Here is a 13,351-nt window from a genome sequence, read left to right as displayed (position 1 = left end):
CCAACAGCCACAAATAAGCCACAGTCATCACTGTGCGTACCGTGTGAAGCTGGACTCACCAACACTGGATCCTCCTCCTCCTCCATCCCTTCGGTGTAGGCGTGAAGAGGAGGTCGCTCTGAGGGATCTCTTGGTTCAGGTCTCAGAAAGGTGTCGCCAGTGCAGCTTTAAAACCACATGTGTTCAATTTGACATGAGGCAAAGAACCCACGCTGCTCTCTGTGTATAGAAATATTCTTTATACATTACATCCATGTTACATTCAAAAGAAATAGAAATACAGCCAACAGCAAAAGTCACATTCAAGTCATGTCTGTGCTGCGCGATGGGCCGCCGTCACCCAGCCTCCTAAGGCACCAAATAAAGCAAACCACCCAAATGACCCAGGTCCAGAACAGAGCCCCGACCCCTCCCAGCACCCCAAAACCCCACAATCTAAACACCACGGGGCTCCTGGAAGCTCAACAGAACGGCATACAGACAGATCAAAGCCACAATGTCCAACAGCTGCATTTATACGGGCACAAATCATCTGAGGATCAAGTTCGAATGACAGTTAAAAGATTTGCTGCCAACGGCCCAAAATCTGACATCAGGGTTTTTTGTGCTCATTTGAAATCTGTTCAGTCCTGCAACCCCCTCCGTCAAGCATCTGGTCTCCCAAAAGGTGAGATCTATTGGTACAAAACAAACGGCAGGTTTATCCAAAGGAAACACAGTGATGGAGATACAAAGATCGAGTCTGAACGTCAAAGCTGAACAGACTCTTTCAGTGTGCTAACTCAGTCTTAGCACGCCAACATGCTCCACGCCGCACTGGAAATCAGCTCTGAACATGCTCAGTCACACTGAGCATGTAATCACGTGCCAATTGTAGCATGTTAACACGCTAACGGTAAAGTATTAGCATGTTAAGCTCCAAGACGAGGACAGCTGAGCCCGACGAGCTGCAGCCGAAGGTGCATGAGAAGCTTTATCCAGCTTCAAACCACCATGTTACAGCCTGGCATTGTGCTCACGTTAGCTGAGTGCTGTTTGGGGGGGGGGGGGGGGGGGGTCGTGTTGCTTTGGCGTGCCCTGAACAATCAGCATGGTCATTCTCAGAGTCTCAGAGGGTGCAGAAGCTGTGATGGAGGTGAGTTGGACTCTTTTAGCCTCAGGATGAGCTCTGAAACCACTAAAACTCCCTCTGCATGGAGTCTGACAGAGTCCAGCTGGGACTGATGTCAGCGTCCCACAAGATTAGATTTCTGTCTGTGCTGCAGCCAGCAGCTGTTTCCTGGTGTGTAATGATTCTAATAACCTGACTGGGCCGCTCGCGTGGGCTTCAGACCTTCAGGCTTGTTGCTATAAAGTGTAATTAATGCTTGACTTTACAGGCCCGTAATGTTTCAATGATTTGGTACCAGTAACAAGAAGCTCTGAGGCAGAGATCTGAATCAGGTTGAAGCTTTTCCTTCGTTCATCATTTGTCTGTTATTGGAAACTGGAGGTGTATCAATTAACAGTTCTGTGCAGGAACCGTGCGATAAATTTAATAACATCAGTGCACTGAAATGATAAGAAACTCCTCAAGTCTCCTTGTGACGACCTGTTCAGTCAAACCTGCTGTGATTTAAGGGATTTGGCGCCTCACTTTCGTGCACCATCGTTTATTCTCACGCAGCCAATCTGCAGTCCATCCTGTCAATCATCACCAGCTTCTGACCCACAGGACACGCACGGCGGTTCACACGTCTCTCTGCTGAGAATAAAACACCACACGAGTCAAACTAAGGGCTGAGATGGTTTTGAGGACCAGCCTCAGAGCAGACGGACATCTCTACGTCATGAGGAAAACACTGCCGAACAGGAGAGCCAGCGTCAGTGTGAGCCTGCAGGCGTTTCCTCCACCGTGTTTTGTTCCTGCGTAAATCCCGCCTCTCGTTACACCGATGTCACACGAATGACGACCTCCCCTGAGTCACTGTCCTGGCTCAGGTTGTTTCGGGGCAACAGGCTGGGGCAGAAGGGGGCCAGACAGAGGCAGGTCCACGGCTGCGGCCCCAGCTGGGTGGGGTGCAAGGGGCCGTTGGGCCCGAAGGTGGCCAGAGGCAACCAAAGCGTCCTGGGGGCCAGCGAGGAATGGCCAGTGCTCGTCTCCTCCATGTCCTTTGCTTTATCGTAGCTCTGAACGTCCCAGTGGAGGTTGACGGCCCGCCAGCGCATGAAGACGTTGTACACTGCTGCCCCCTCGTGGACAATCAAACCTGGTGTGGGACAAAAAAATGGACTCGTTAAAGGAAACGTCACATTTTTTAGTGTCATATTCCTCAACATGTCTCGTCCTCCTCTGACTAGTTTATGGTTTCTCCCATTTCCAAGAATATCTTTAAACAATCCCCAGATCTGAGAGAAAAGTGTTCATCGGCTGCTTCTCTGCTACCAAAGATCAGACGAAGAGCCAAAACCCTGAAGCCTGCTTCACATTTCACAGCCAGTCAGCCGGCGCAGACTGTGGAAACAGGCTCATATGTTTCTGAAAATGGGTTTCAATAAATCTTTGAGCTTCCACTGACGCTCGAATCCATTAACTAAAAGCATTTCACCTCCACTGAAAGGTGATTTTTTTACCTGCATCTTACCAGGCTTATATAGATATAGATAAAAAAAAAAACTGCACAATCATCTTCATAAATACAATGGAGGGTCCACAAATCCTGGACGGAGTAGGAAAGTCTCGGTTCATCGAGCATGAAGTGAAGACTCGCCCCTGAGATTAAGGTACTTTACGGCCAAACGTTGCACCAAAATCTTACTTTTCTCAAAGTTACTCTTTGAAATCTGAACACAGACATGACAGACTCATTTTTAGATCCACTGTGACATTTTACGAGGACATAACTGTTTCTAAATGTCCGTAAAAAGGCAAAAATCAGCATTTTTTTACGCTTTCTTCAGTGTCCATCAGCAGTTCAGGACATCAGTGGCTGACCTGCTAACAGCTAATTCATCAGGTGTCATCAGTGCAGTGTGTGAGGAGGTTCAGGTGTGTTACACGAGCCGCACAGGCAGATAAACAAAACAACAAAATGGGCCCAAAATGGCAGATAGCAATTACTTTAATTGGTGTGTAATTGGCCCACAGGACGGTCGTTGTGTGTGTGTTACACTGTGCAGGTGCTCACCCACGCAGACCAGGTCCATGAAGCCGTACATGCCGTAGCAGATCTGGAAGAGGACGTCACGGCGCTGCCAGACGGCCTGCGGGCTGAGAGCCGACCACAGCAGCCAGGAGATGCTGGCCACCAGGAAGAGGGAGCCCAGGAACACGGCGATGATCTGCACCTTCTCCACCAGCGTGATGGTGATGGACTGCCACTGCGCACACACAACGGAGGCGATGCACGTCAGCGACTCCCGCGAGAGTCGTGTGTCAGGAGACGCTGCTCCCCCTGCATCCAGAGGAGCTGCACTTCTCTGATGTTCTCCTCCTCTGGATGGAGGGGGAGCATCGGTCACAGTCTGCACTTCATGCAAACCCTCACAGCTAAACTCCAGCAGCCTGAAAAAAGTCAATCCTACCACCACTATAATTATCAATAGTCATAATAATAACAGTAAAATACATGAGGTATATATATTTATATGGAGGTCACGTGGACCTCACTTATACTATGAATAATGCAGGAAGAGAACTGCATCAATTCAAAAATATCACTGCCTTTACTCTGAATAATTGATATCATAGTAATGCATCCATACCTTCATCATGCATATAAACAGCAGTCATCATCCTGATGACACTCACATGCTTCCCCTCCGTGTGATATGTGTAAAGGCAGGATGCTAAAGGTCAGACATGCACACACTGAAAGGACAGATCTTTGATCAGAGGTAGCATCGTTTTAAACCGCAGCTGTTTTCAGGGAAAAAGGTCAGTAAACACATTTTACACCACCTGCTCACCACCAACCGGCACAGGACGTCTGAATGTTAGCGTCGCTCCTGTTCGGACAACGGTGGCGATAGAGCTCGCTTTAAAGGTGAGTCAGTGCTGTGCTTACGGCTGATTCTGCTGCCCCCGTGTGGCCTAAAAGTGTGAAATCTTGCCTCGCAGCTAAAGGAACTCGTCCTCTCTGCTGTCTGACTGGCAGGACTCTCACCCAGCTGGAAGACCGCACCACCCAGAACAGGACGAGTCACGTCAGAAGGCGAGAACACAAGATCACCACGGCCAGAGGAAGAGGAGAGAGGCCGTGAAGAAAGTGAAGGAGGAGGAAAAAGTTACGAGGAGAGCACATTTATGTAACCGAGCCAAATCGATAAGAGGGAGCAGGAAGGTGGAGGAGGAGGAAACAACGCGCAGAAGAAACTTGATGAAAAGAACTTGGACAGAGAAAAGTGTTGATGCTGAGCGGATGATTGTGAGGCTGTTCACAGGAAGAGACTCGAGGCGGACGGGCGGACGGACGGACGGAAAGCAGAGCTCTGCTGGGCCTCAGCTGTGTTTGTTCAGCCTGCCGGTGACTCAAGTCCCATCTGGAGCGAACAGATCTGCGAAGGCCTGAATGTTCCTCCGTGAAAGAATCCAGAATGCAGATATTTTAAGCCTCGGGAGGCTCTGCCTGTTCAGCTTCGGAGGAAACGTTCCAAGCCGACAGAAGAGGAAACAGAAACGCTCAACGCCGCGTTTGCCTCAAGCTACCAATAACAGCCAGCTTTATTTCAGCGTGTTCAGGAGAATAAACTCTTCTTCACAGTGTTTCAGGTGCACAGGAGCTTTGTTAAAGCCCCAGAAGAACAATGCAAGAGTCACTGTGGAGGAGGATGAACGCAAACCTGGCAACCCAAAGGTTTTTTTAGTAAGGACCTCCAACTGAGCTCTAAGGCTTTAACACGTTATTTATTAACATTAAAACTGTTGGTTACACCTCATGACCCCGTCATCGAGGGCGGCGGATGAACACAACGCTGACGTCACCTGATGAACCTGAATCCAATATCGACTCTTTTTTTAGCTCCGTGTTTGAACTCCACCTGCTCCTGATAAAGCAAACTGGTCCTTCAGCTGCTCAGTGCTGCCCTCGGTTCACCAGCTGGTCTCTGACAGCGAGAGAGAGCCAAAAACCACAGTTCCTCAAATGACCACTTGAGGCAGGCTCCAAAAGCGAGTCAGTTCCCATAGACCCCCATACGGCCTTCCACAAACCAGTTTTGGCTTCTGTACTGGTTTAAACTCACTGGTTTAAATTATGTTCAGGATTAAAGTGATGCAGAATCACAGCAGCTCTGAGTGACGGTCTGTGATAACGCTCCAAACATTTACCGCCGGGCTGTGACCTCTCCTCACCCCCTTCAATGACAGTGAGTCCTTTAAGATGCTCCTCAGGTTAAACCGAACTCTTGTTTACGTTCCTCAGTCTGCTCTCATTCCTTCTTACAGACTTTAATGACTTGATTCAGGCTTTATTTAAGGCTCCTCTTTCCTAACTCAACAAATGAAGGCAGATTTCAGATCAGCTATATTCATTTCTGTTTTCTGAGCGATGAGTCTTTTATAAAAGATAATAAGCTGCTGTTGAAGCCGTTTGTTTAGAGGGTAAAGAAGAAGAAAACATCATTATAGAGTCGGTGAGCTATAACACTTAGACTGAGTTTAAGTGAATCGTTTTGCATGAAGCAGGTGGGTTTGTTTGCTGCCAGTTTTACCAGTTTTCCCAGTTCAGCTCTGCGAGGCTGTTTTCCTCCACCAGAGAAGCTGTGAATGTTCCTGAGCATAAATCCAACTGGTGGGTCGATGCATCAGAGATTGTAAAAGCAATCTCTTGTTAATGTCTCTATAATAATTTAGAGAGCGCTCGGTGGGAGAAAGTGTAACCTCAGAGGTTTACGGCCGTGAGTGCAGTAAAAACGGCCATAAAGAACATGATGGCTGCAGTTTGGTGGCTCGCTGCTCGTCAGACATTGAAACGACAAACCTGAAAGAGTGTTTTCAGGAAGAAGAACGCTCGCTGTTCAGATGATTTCTGCTCAGGTCGTCTTTTAAACCTCCACCTTCACGTAAGTGTGTGTGAAAACAACACGTGACTTGAGGCATCACGCGCTGCTCTGATGAGCAGTGAAGCGCCTGAAAGCAGCGGCGAGCACACTTTAAAAAGTCCGTCTTCCTCTCAGGAGTTTAAACACAGCTTTGCAGAAATAAAGTGCAAGAAACTCAGCTAAAATCACCGACCTGCACCAGACCTGTTGTCTGCAGAGTGATATGAACAGAGGAGAAACAGCAGCTTTAAGTCAGACACACTTTACCTCAGAGCACCTTCGTCTCAGAGAGTCTTCATCACGAAGCACATCGAGGCTCCTCCTAACAGCCAGCAATGACTCTTTTATCCAGCTAGACCTCAATCACAGGTTTCAGTTCACAAACAGATCAGTGTTTTCTCAAAGAGCCGTTTGTGGCCCCTGGGAGCCCTGAGCCTGAGGTGCTTTACCTGCCACGGCCTCTTCATGTTGATGGCGATGACGTGGAAGCGGTAGCAGCAGAGCTCGCAGGTCCAGCAGCCTCGCTCGCTGATCCACTTCAGCAGGCAGTGCTGGTGGGTGTACCGCACCGAGCCGTCGCACCGGCACGGGTTCAGCAGGTCGCCCTGCAGACCGGAGAGGGCAAAGGTCAAACATGGGATCACAGGTGGGCGACAAGAAACACGACAGTGAAGCAGAGAGAAAGGATTTCCCATCTGTCGCATGCAGGACGTAAACCTCATCAGCTGAGGACGACACGTAGAGACCGGCGACCCTCTGACTGCTCTTCAGCATCGTCATCGGGTCAGTTTGTCTTTTCTCATCACTTTCGTTCATGTCCAAACACCTACAGGACAACAATCCCATCATCCCCTGCTGTTCTTTGTGCTCATGGTGTACGTTAAACTGTGACTGTGAACGTGGATCGGCTGAATGTCAGCAGCAGACGAGGCTGAGCTGATGTTCACGACGCCGCCGACAGATTGAAGCTCAGAGTCCTTTCAGGAATAGAGAGAAACTGTTTTCAAAGTGTCTCTGTCAACTTTCCCATCAGGAGCAGTCCTTGTTTTCAGGCCTCCGTTTGGCCTTTTCTCCCAGCAGCTCGTACATCACAGAAAACACACGACTCGTTCACCGGAGGGCTTTACCAGCAGATCAATGATCGTTTCTCAAAGCTCCGACACTCGCGGATATTAACGGCAGGATGCAGCACGACATTAATCATTACAGCCGTATCTATTTGTCCTGATGGCTTTCTTTCTTCCTCCAGGCTTTCCTCGAGCAGCCATTACCGTAGCTTTGACCTGCCGGCTGGTCTGTGAGTGGCATATTAATAGTATATTAAGGTCAGTGGTCAGGGAGCTCATTTTTCATCATGTCATATTAACCTTGTGGGTTTAAAAGGACCTCGGAGGCTTCCGTTTGAGTGGACCGGCCGGGTCAGCTATCGGCCGAAGCCCTGATTGATAAAAAAAAAAAAAACCAACATCAAGAACAATTTTAATGTGTTTCTGAAGCCTCGAAGGGGTCGTTTGCTGGAAACCTTCCTGTTTCAGTCCTGTGAAGACCAAAGGATGCTGGACTCTACAGGAAGGTCAACAAGGCCTCAGCTGACGGCCGCTCACAGAACCATCACAGGGGCATGTCAGTCTTCATGATGGAGCTCATGGCTTTCATCAGCGTGTGGCTGAAAGCTCCCCAAAAGATAAAACCCTATATGAAACATGAAATACGAGCATTTTATTAGACAGTTCTAAACTCAAAGGGCCTGTCCTCGCTTGTTCTGGAGCTTTCTGCCATTCCTCACAGTCTTCATCAGCATGTGAACTCCCAGAGAAGGAGGTGCATATGGAGTTGGGATTGTTTTGTCAATTAGCTCCTGAATAAGAGCTCAGCCTAAACTCAAGGTCCACTCAGAGCTTTTGACTCGTATCACATGGTCTCCATCAGCGGATGGAGCGTGCCGCGCAGGTAAAAGCTCCAAAAAGGACAGTAAGTGGACGTTGAGCTAAAATTACAGGTTAAATACGGTGATGGATGACATGCCAATCTTCACCCAAGGTCCACCTCCAAGCTCCACAAAGCTTTGTTTTTAACGAACTGCAGCGATGGACAAAATGATCCTAAATGTCCACCGGCTGGATTGTTTTGGGAGCTCTGAACTGCGCTGCTAACTCCTCATCCACGCTGACAAAGATGAAGTTTCATCACAGCTGAGCAAACTCCACCTGCTGCAGGACACGACTGGAAGCCGCAGACAGCATGTGGACGTGGACCCTGAGGTTTTGTGGCTCGAGCAGCGGATTCGCGGAGGACGTCGGCCTCCTGGTGTTAAACATCATTCTGTCTCTGCTCATCATGAATATTTAAAGTGTCAAATTTCTGTTTTGCAGTCGTCTTGATAACTGCTGAGCTCTCCCGGCCTGCGGCCTTGTATCAAAATCAAATATCAGTCTGGACCCGGAGGCAGAGCTATTAGATTAGCTCTGCTAATAGGCTGTAGCCCACGTTCACAAGACAGGATATTCACTTAGGCATTTACTGCTCTGACTCCTCTCTTCCCTTAAGCTCCGGCGAGGATGAATCGTCCCTCATCGAGGCTCGCTGTCACGATCCAAAGAGGCCTGCAGAGTGTCAGGTTTCAGAGACGGGAGGACAGAGGGTCCATTTGTCTCCGCCGGTCCACATCTGTCCGTCCACCTCCAGGAAGACGTGCAGACAGCTGAACCGATGCACGGCGTGATGATGACATCAACATAGATTAGGATTCGGTCGTCGTCCTCCACTGCTGATGTGATGGATGTGAAGCAGTTTGTTTCACTGAGTATTGATTTTACAGCTGACCAATGGGACCGTAGATGACGGTGGGAATTAAACTGTGACAATACAAAGTGCTTTATCATCATTATTCTGGTTTAGTGGACAATTCTAGTTTGTTTGTTGTGTTTTAAAGCATGTCTCTGCCTTTGTGTGAAATAAACCTGAATTGCCATTTTACATGTTTTGAAATTCAATGAAATTTATATTCTTTCTTTTTTCTATATGAGAGAGAGCGAGAGAGAGAGAGAGAGAGAGAGAGAGAGAGAGAGACAGAGAGAGAGAGAGAGAGACAGAGACAGAGAGAGAGAGAGAGAGAGAGAGAGAGACAGAGAGAGAGAGAGAGACAGAGAGAGAGAGAGAGAGAGAGAGAGAGAGAGAGACAGAGAGAGAGAGAGAGAGACAGAGAGAGAGAGACAGAGAGAGAGAGAGAGAGAGAGAGAGAGAGAGAGAGGAAGTGACAGAGAAGAAAACGTTCACCCTCTGAAGGGAAGTGGAGCTTAATTTCATTCTTCCATTACTGCCATACATTACTGCTTCTTCTCAGGTTTAATGGTACCAGGACGGACAAATTTTGGTTTTCCAATCTGTGTCATATCAGCTGTCAGAAGTATAAAACCTGCACTCAGCGCTTAATGTTTTAAGGTTTACATCCTGACAGGACAGAGCGAAACTTTTCCGCACTGATTTCACTTTTCTAAAAGGAAATCTGCATCATTTTGACACGATCGTCCTGTTATTTCTCCTGTCAGACACTGGGTCTCCCAAAAAAATGTCTACTTAAATGTACAATTGAAATTTTTTCCCTTTGTTTAAATGATTTCTACGGTCATGAAAAAGCTCAGCTTTTAGCTGAAGCTCTGAACATAGAGGAACTCACTCACTGTCACGGTGAGCTGAGCGTCTGAAGGTCTTTGCTTGGTGCTGAAGCGCGTGTGAATTAACGATGACTCTATTTTGAGCCATTTTCAAATTTCAACTTATGGGCAGCTTTGCTTTTTGCTGCAGAAGAACCTGTTATTACGCTGAGGCTTGGGGACCTCCAGGGGTCTTTGGCAGGTTTTAAGTGGCCTTCAGTGAAATGAGGAAGAATTTACAGCATAAGACTTCAGACGTTTGGTAAAAGGAGCTCCTGATGTTAAAAAAAAGAAGTGCAGCTGGTCATTTTTGTGGGGGAGTGTCATGTGGCTACTCGTGGTTTGATGAGGCTTTATGTTCAGGATCAGTTTTAGCTGCTTTCAGCCTTCTTCTGTGTGAATGTCGTGTTAGCTGCACCTGCACACACATGCAGTGTGTCCCCACTCAGTCTTACATTATGGATGTTACTGGATTCTTAGTGATGCAGTGACCTGCAAGCATCACTTTGACTGATGTCAGCCGTGTGCAGTTTAAACAGACTAACCAGCTGTCAGATAAACGGAGATGTGAGGAAAAACAACAATATTTCTCCCTGAAATGTGACATTCCTCAGTTTGCTGGGGACTTTCTGAGGGGCTCAGGGACCCCTGGAGGTCCACAGAGCTCACGTTAGAGCCCTGTTCGCTGTCCGTGGTGCTGAATCTCTGCAGGTCAAACCTCTCTACCGTCACTGATGTCTCACGCGCATCACTTTGTGTTCAAGTTATTAAAGTTGTCAGATTTTGGGGGGTTCTGGTTCTGATTGGCTCTACTGAAATCCGTCCAATCAGACCAGTTTCCAGCATGTTGTGAAAGCAGGTTTACCTCGTTTTGAGTAGATGAGCTGCTGCTGTCAGCCAATCAGGGTCCAGCACTGTGCGGACTGCCCTCAGCTTCATTCAATTGAAATCAACTTTCACCATTCACAAAAGCAGGACCTTTAATCCGATAACGCTGCTCAGACTACATGAGAAAACAAAATCCCGGACGTGCTGGTGTCAGACCTGTGAGCGCCTTCACCTGCACGTCAGCGGTACATTTACCTGTTCTGCGCCCTGGAAGCAGATCCGGCAGCTGGGAGTGGGGATGCAGGTTTCACTGCTGCAGTTTGAATGCATCGCCTGCGGCTTGCACGATCTGCCCCCGACCGCCCCATCCTCACCGGAAAAATTCCCCGCGTTGCTGTCCCCACATGCATCCCCGCAGCTCCGGCCCTCCCGGCAGCCCTCCTCCTCCTCCTCCTCCTCCTCCTTCTCCTCTCCCTGCTCTGCCTCGTCCTCGTCGTCGGGGACTGGACGTCCTTGGGAGCCTTGCGGCTCGCCTTCATCCCAGGTGTGGCAGTGGGTGATGGCAGTGCCTTCCTTCGCCTCCCCACAAGCAGAACCCGCCTCTCCCTCCTCTGTGCTCATAATAAAATGAAAAGTCGAGGCTAAATTGCATAGATGCCACCCGACAGCTCACACAGTATCCGCCACCACTGCGACGCAGACGTGATGCAGCCTTTAGGCTCCCAGATCACGGCGCTGTCGGGGGATAAGCCTCCGTGGATACCGAACCCAACTGCTCCTGTAGCCGAAACTATTGTGCGGCAGCCCGGTAGAACTGCGGATCAGCGGCCGGATCTCCCCGGTGCTGCGGCCCGTCGGTCAGCTGGAACCGCCTCATGCGCTCCGGAGACCCGGGGAGCATTTCCAAGCAGCCTCCATGCATCGCAACGGGACTCGGCCGTCCTGAAGCGCCGGATCCCCCCTCTTCCTCTCCCCTTCCTCCTCCTCCTCCTCCTCCTCCTCCGCCTCTTTAGTCCCCACCGAGGAAGCTGGCAGCTACACAGCAGCGGCGGCTGAAGGACGACCGTCCTCCAAACGGGACGACCCGGGCTCAGTCCCCCCTGACGCGGTCCAGCACTCACTCTGCTGACGGGCTCTTGAGCCAGAATCCTTCCCCGTCAGCTGCAAGTTGTCTGACGAGTCTTGCACTCTCAGGAAGCAGAAAGGACCACTTCCCCGGGGAGATGACCAATCAATCACATTATTATCCCATTAATATGATGGAGGAGATAACTTTGCACGCACTGCTCCTGCACGGCCGTCTGGAAGGAGACGAGCCGCCCGTCGGTCCGCCCGCCCGCCACAGAGAGCAGCCTGCTGTATGTGGGCAGATGTGGCGACCCGCAGCACCCTCCCCGTGTTAAAGGGGTCACCTGCTGGGTTACAAATGCCATCATTATGTTGAGGGTGGTGGCTTAAAGCTCTCTGAATTCTAAAGAGGCGCCTCAGCCTGTAAAGGATGGAGCTATTAACTCCAGCAGGCGGCCTGTGGTTCTCTGAAGGTGGTTGATGGAGAATTTAGGGGTCCACTAAGGGGGCTCTGTGAGGCTTCAGCAGGACACGGTGTGACAAAGTTCACCTTAATATAATCAATCCAATACAAAAGGTGTGCTAGCTCTTACTGGCATCCACAGTTTTATTCACTTGGTTTAGGTCACAGGGTCTCTTTAGGGAGCGCTGGGTCTTATTAAGGGATCATGTGGGTCCTGAAGGGGGTCACTGTGTTCCTTTTAAGGGTTCTTGCTAATTAAGAGACTCCTGATGGTGTTCCAGGGTCTCTTTTGGGGCGAGAGAGGATATGTGGGTTATGAAGGGGGTTCCAGGGATCCCTGATATTAATGGAAGGTTTCATTTGAGGGTTTTAAGGGTCCCTGAAGTAACTCTGAGGGGGTTTCTAAATGTCTGGAACAGGACTCCCCATAAATCTGAAAATGAAGGACAGCGGTGCTGCAGGACCAACAAAGCTTCCCGGTTTATAACCCACTACAAGCACATTTTAAGAGTTCGTTTCTCCTGTGAAGACACAGTTCAGATTATTACATCAGTTCAGAGCAGCCTCCATCTTTGGGTGCCCACAGGAGGAAATACATGAATAAAGACTTCATCTTACAGCACCGTTGCAGTGTGTTATCAACCATCTATTAAAAGCTCATGTTTTGCTTGTAAATGCTAACCTGGCCGCTGATCTGCGCTTTAGAAAAGGAGACAAAAGTCTAAATTATTGCCACGACTTCCTTTGCTGTAGCCCAGTATCTTATTATCAACCTCCATGTGGACCTGATAAAGTGCGAGGAGGCTCAGCCGGCCAATCATATGTCAGAGGAGACTGCTTTTCCAAGAAGAATCTACCCCCCCACCCCTTTTTTTGAGGATGTCTATCGCTTTCCGGGGAGCGGGCCAGTAATGGACTCTAATGCAGCAAAGGAAATTATCCACTCATGTCCAATCACTACCTACGAGGCACCGATCAATACCAGGTCCCCAGGGCTCGGAGGGAGACCGGGATCGTGCTGAGAGCAGGGAGGGCCGGGCGAGCTGCTGGGTGGGTCCTGAGATGGACTGTCTCTGAATTTACTTTTGGATTTTACCTTCTGTCTGCCAGCGTGGCGCCCATCCATCTAATACATATTTTACAGACCTCTGTTATGGGAATTCAGGTTTTACTCTTCACAGGACGATGACATCAGATGAGCTGGTCAATGAAACCAGACCAGCTTTGGTTTGTAATGACAGGCTTTGTTAAAGGTTAATAAACCATCACTAATGCTTCACACGTCACTTTAAGCACTCGCTGAGCTCAGCTTTGTGCT

The 13,351-nt window shown here is 49.1% G+C and overlaps 1 protein-coding gene across 1 annotated transcript; it reads right to left on the bottom strand.

Annotated features, from left to right (window-relative positions):
- Positions 1–224: 224 nt before the first annotated feature.
- marchf11 (membrane-associated ring finger (C3HC4) 11) lies at positions 225–11,483 on the bottom strand. Its single transcript, XM_076745305.1, has 4 exons — positions 10,758–11,483; positions 6,471–6,626; positions 3,168–3,360; positions 225–2,249 (listed from the first exon to the last, which is right to left on the bottom strand). The coding sequence occupies exons 1-4, from the start codon at positions 11,121–11,123 to the stop codon at positions 1,927–1,929; spliced, it is 1,038 nt and encodes a 345-aa protein (XP_076601420.1). The 5' UTR covers positions 11,124–11,483; the 3' UTR covers positions 225–1,926.
- Between the last annotated feature and the right edge of the window lie 1,868 nt (positions 11,484–13,351).

Source organism: Chaetodon auriga, chromosome 12 (genome assembly GCF_051107435.1).
Source record: "Chaetodon auriga isolate fChaAug3 chromosome 12, fChaAug3.hap1, whole genome shotgun sequence".
Lineage (NCBI taxonomy): Eukaryota > Metazoa > Chordata > Actinopteri > Chaetodontiformes > Chaetodontidae > Chaetodon > Chaetodon auriga.
This window is presented reverse-complemented; position numbering and strand designations above follow the sequence as displayed.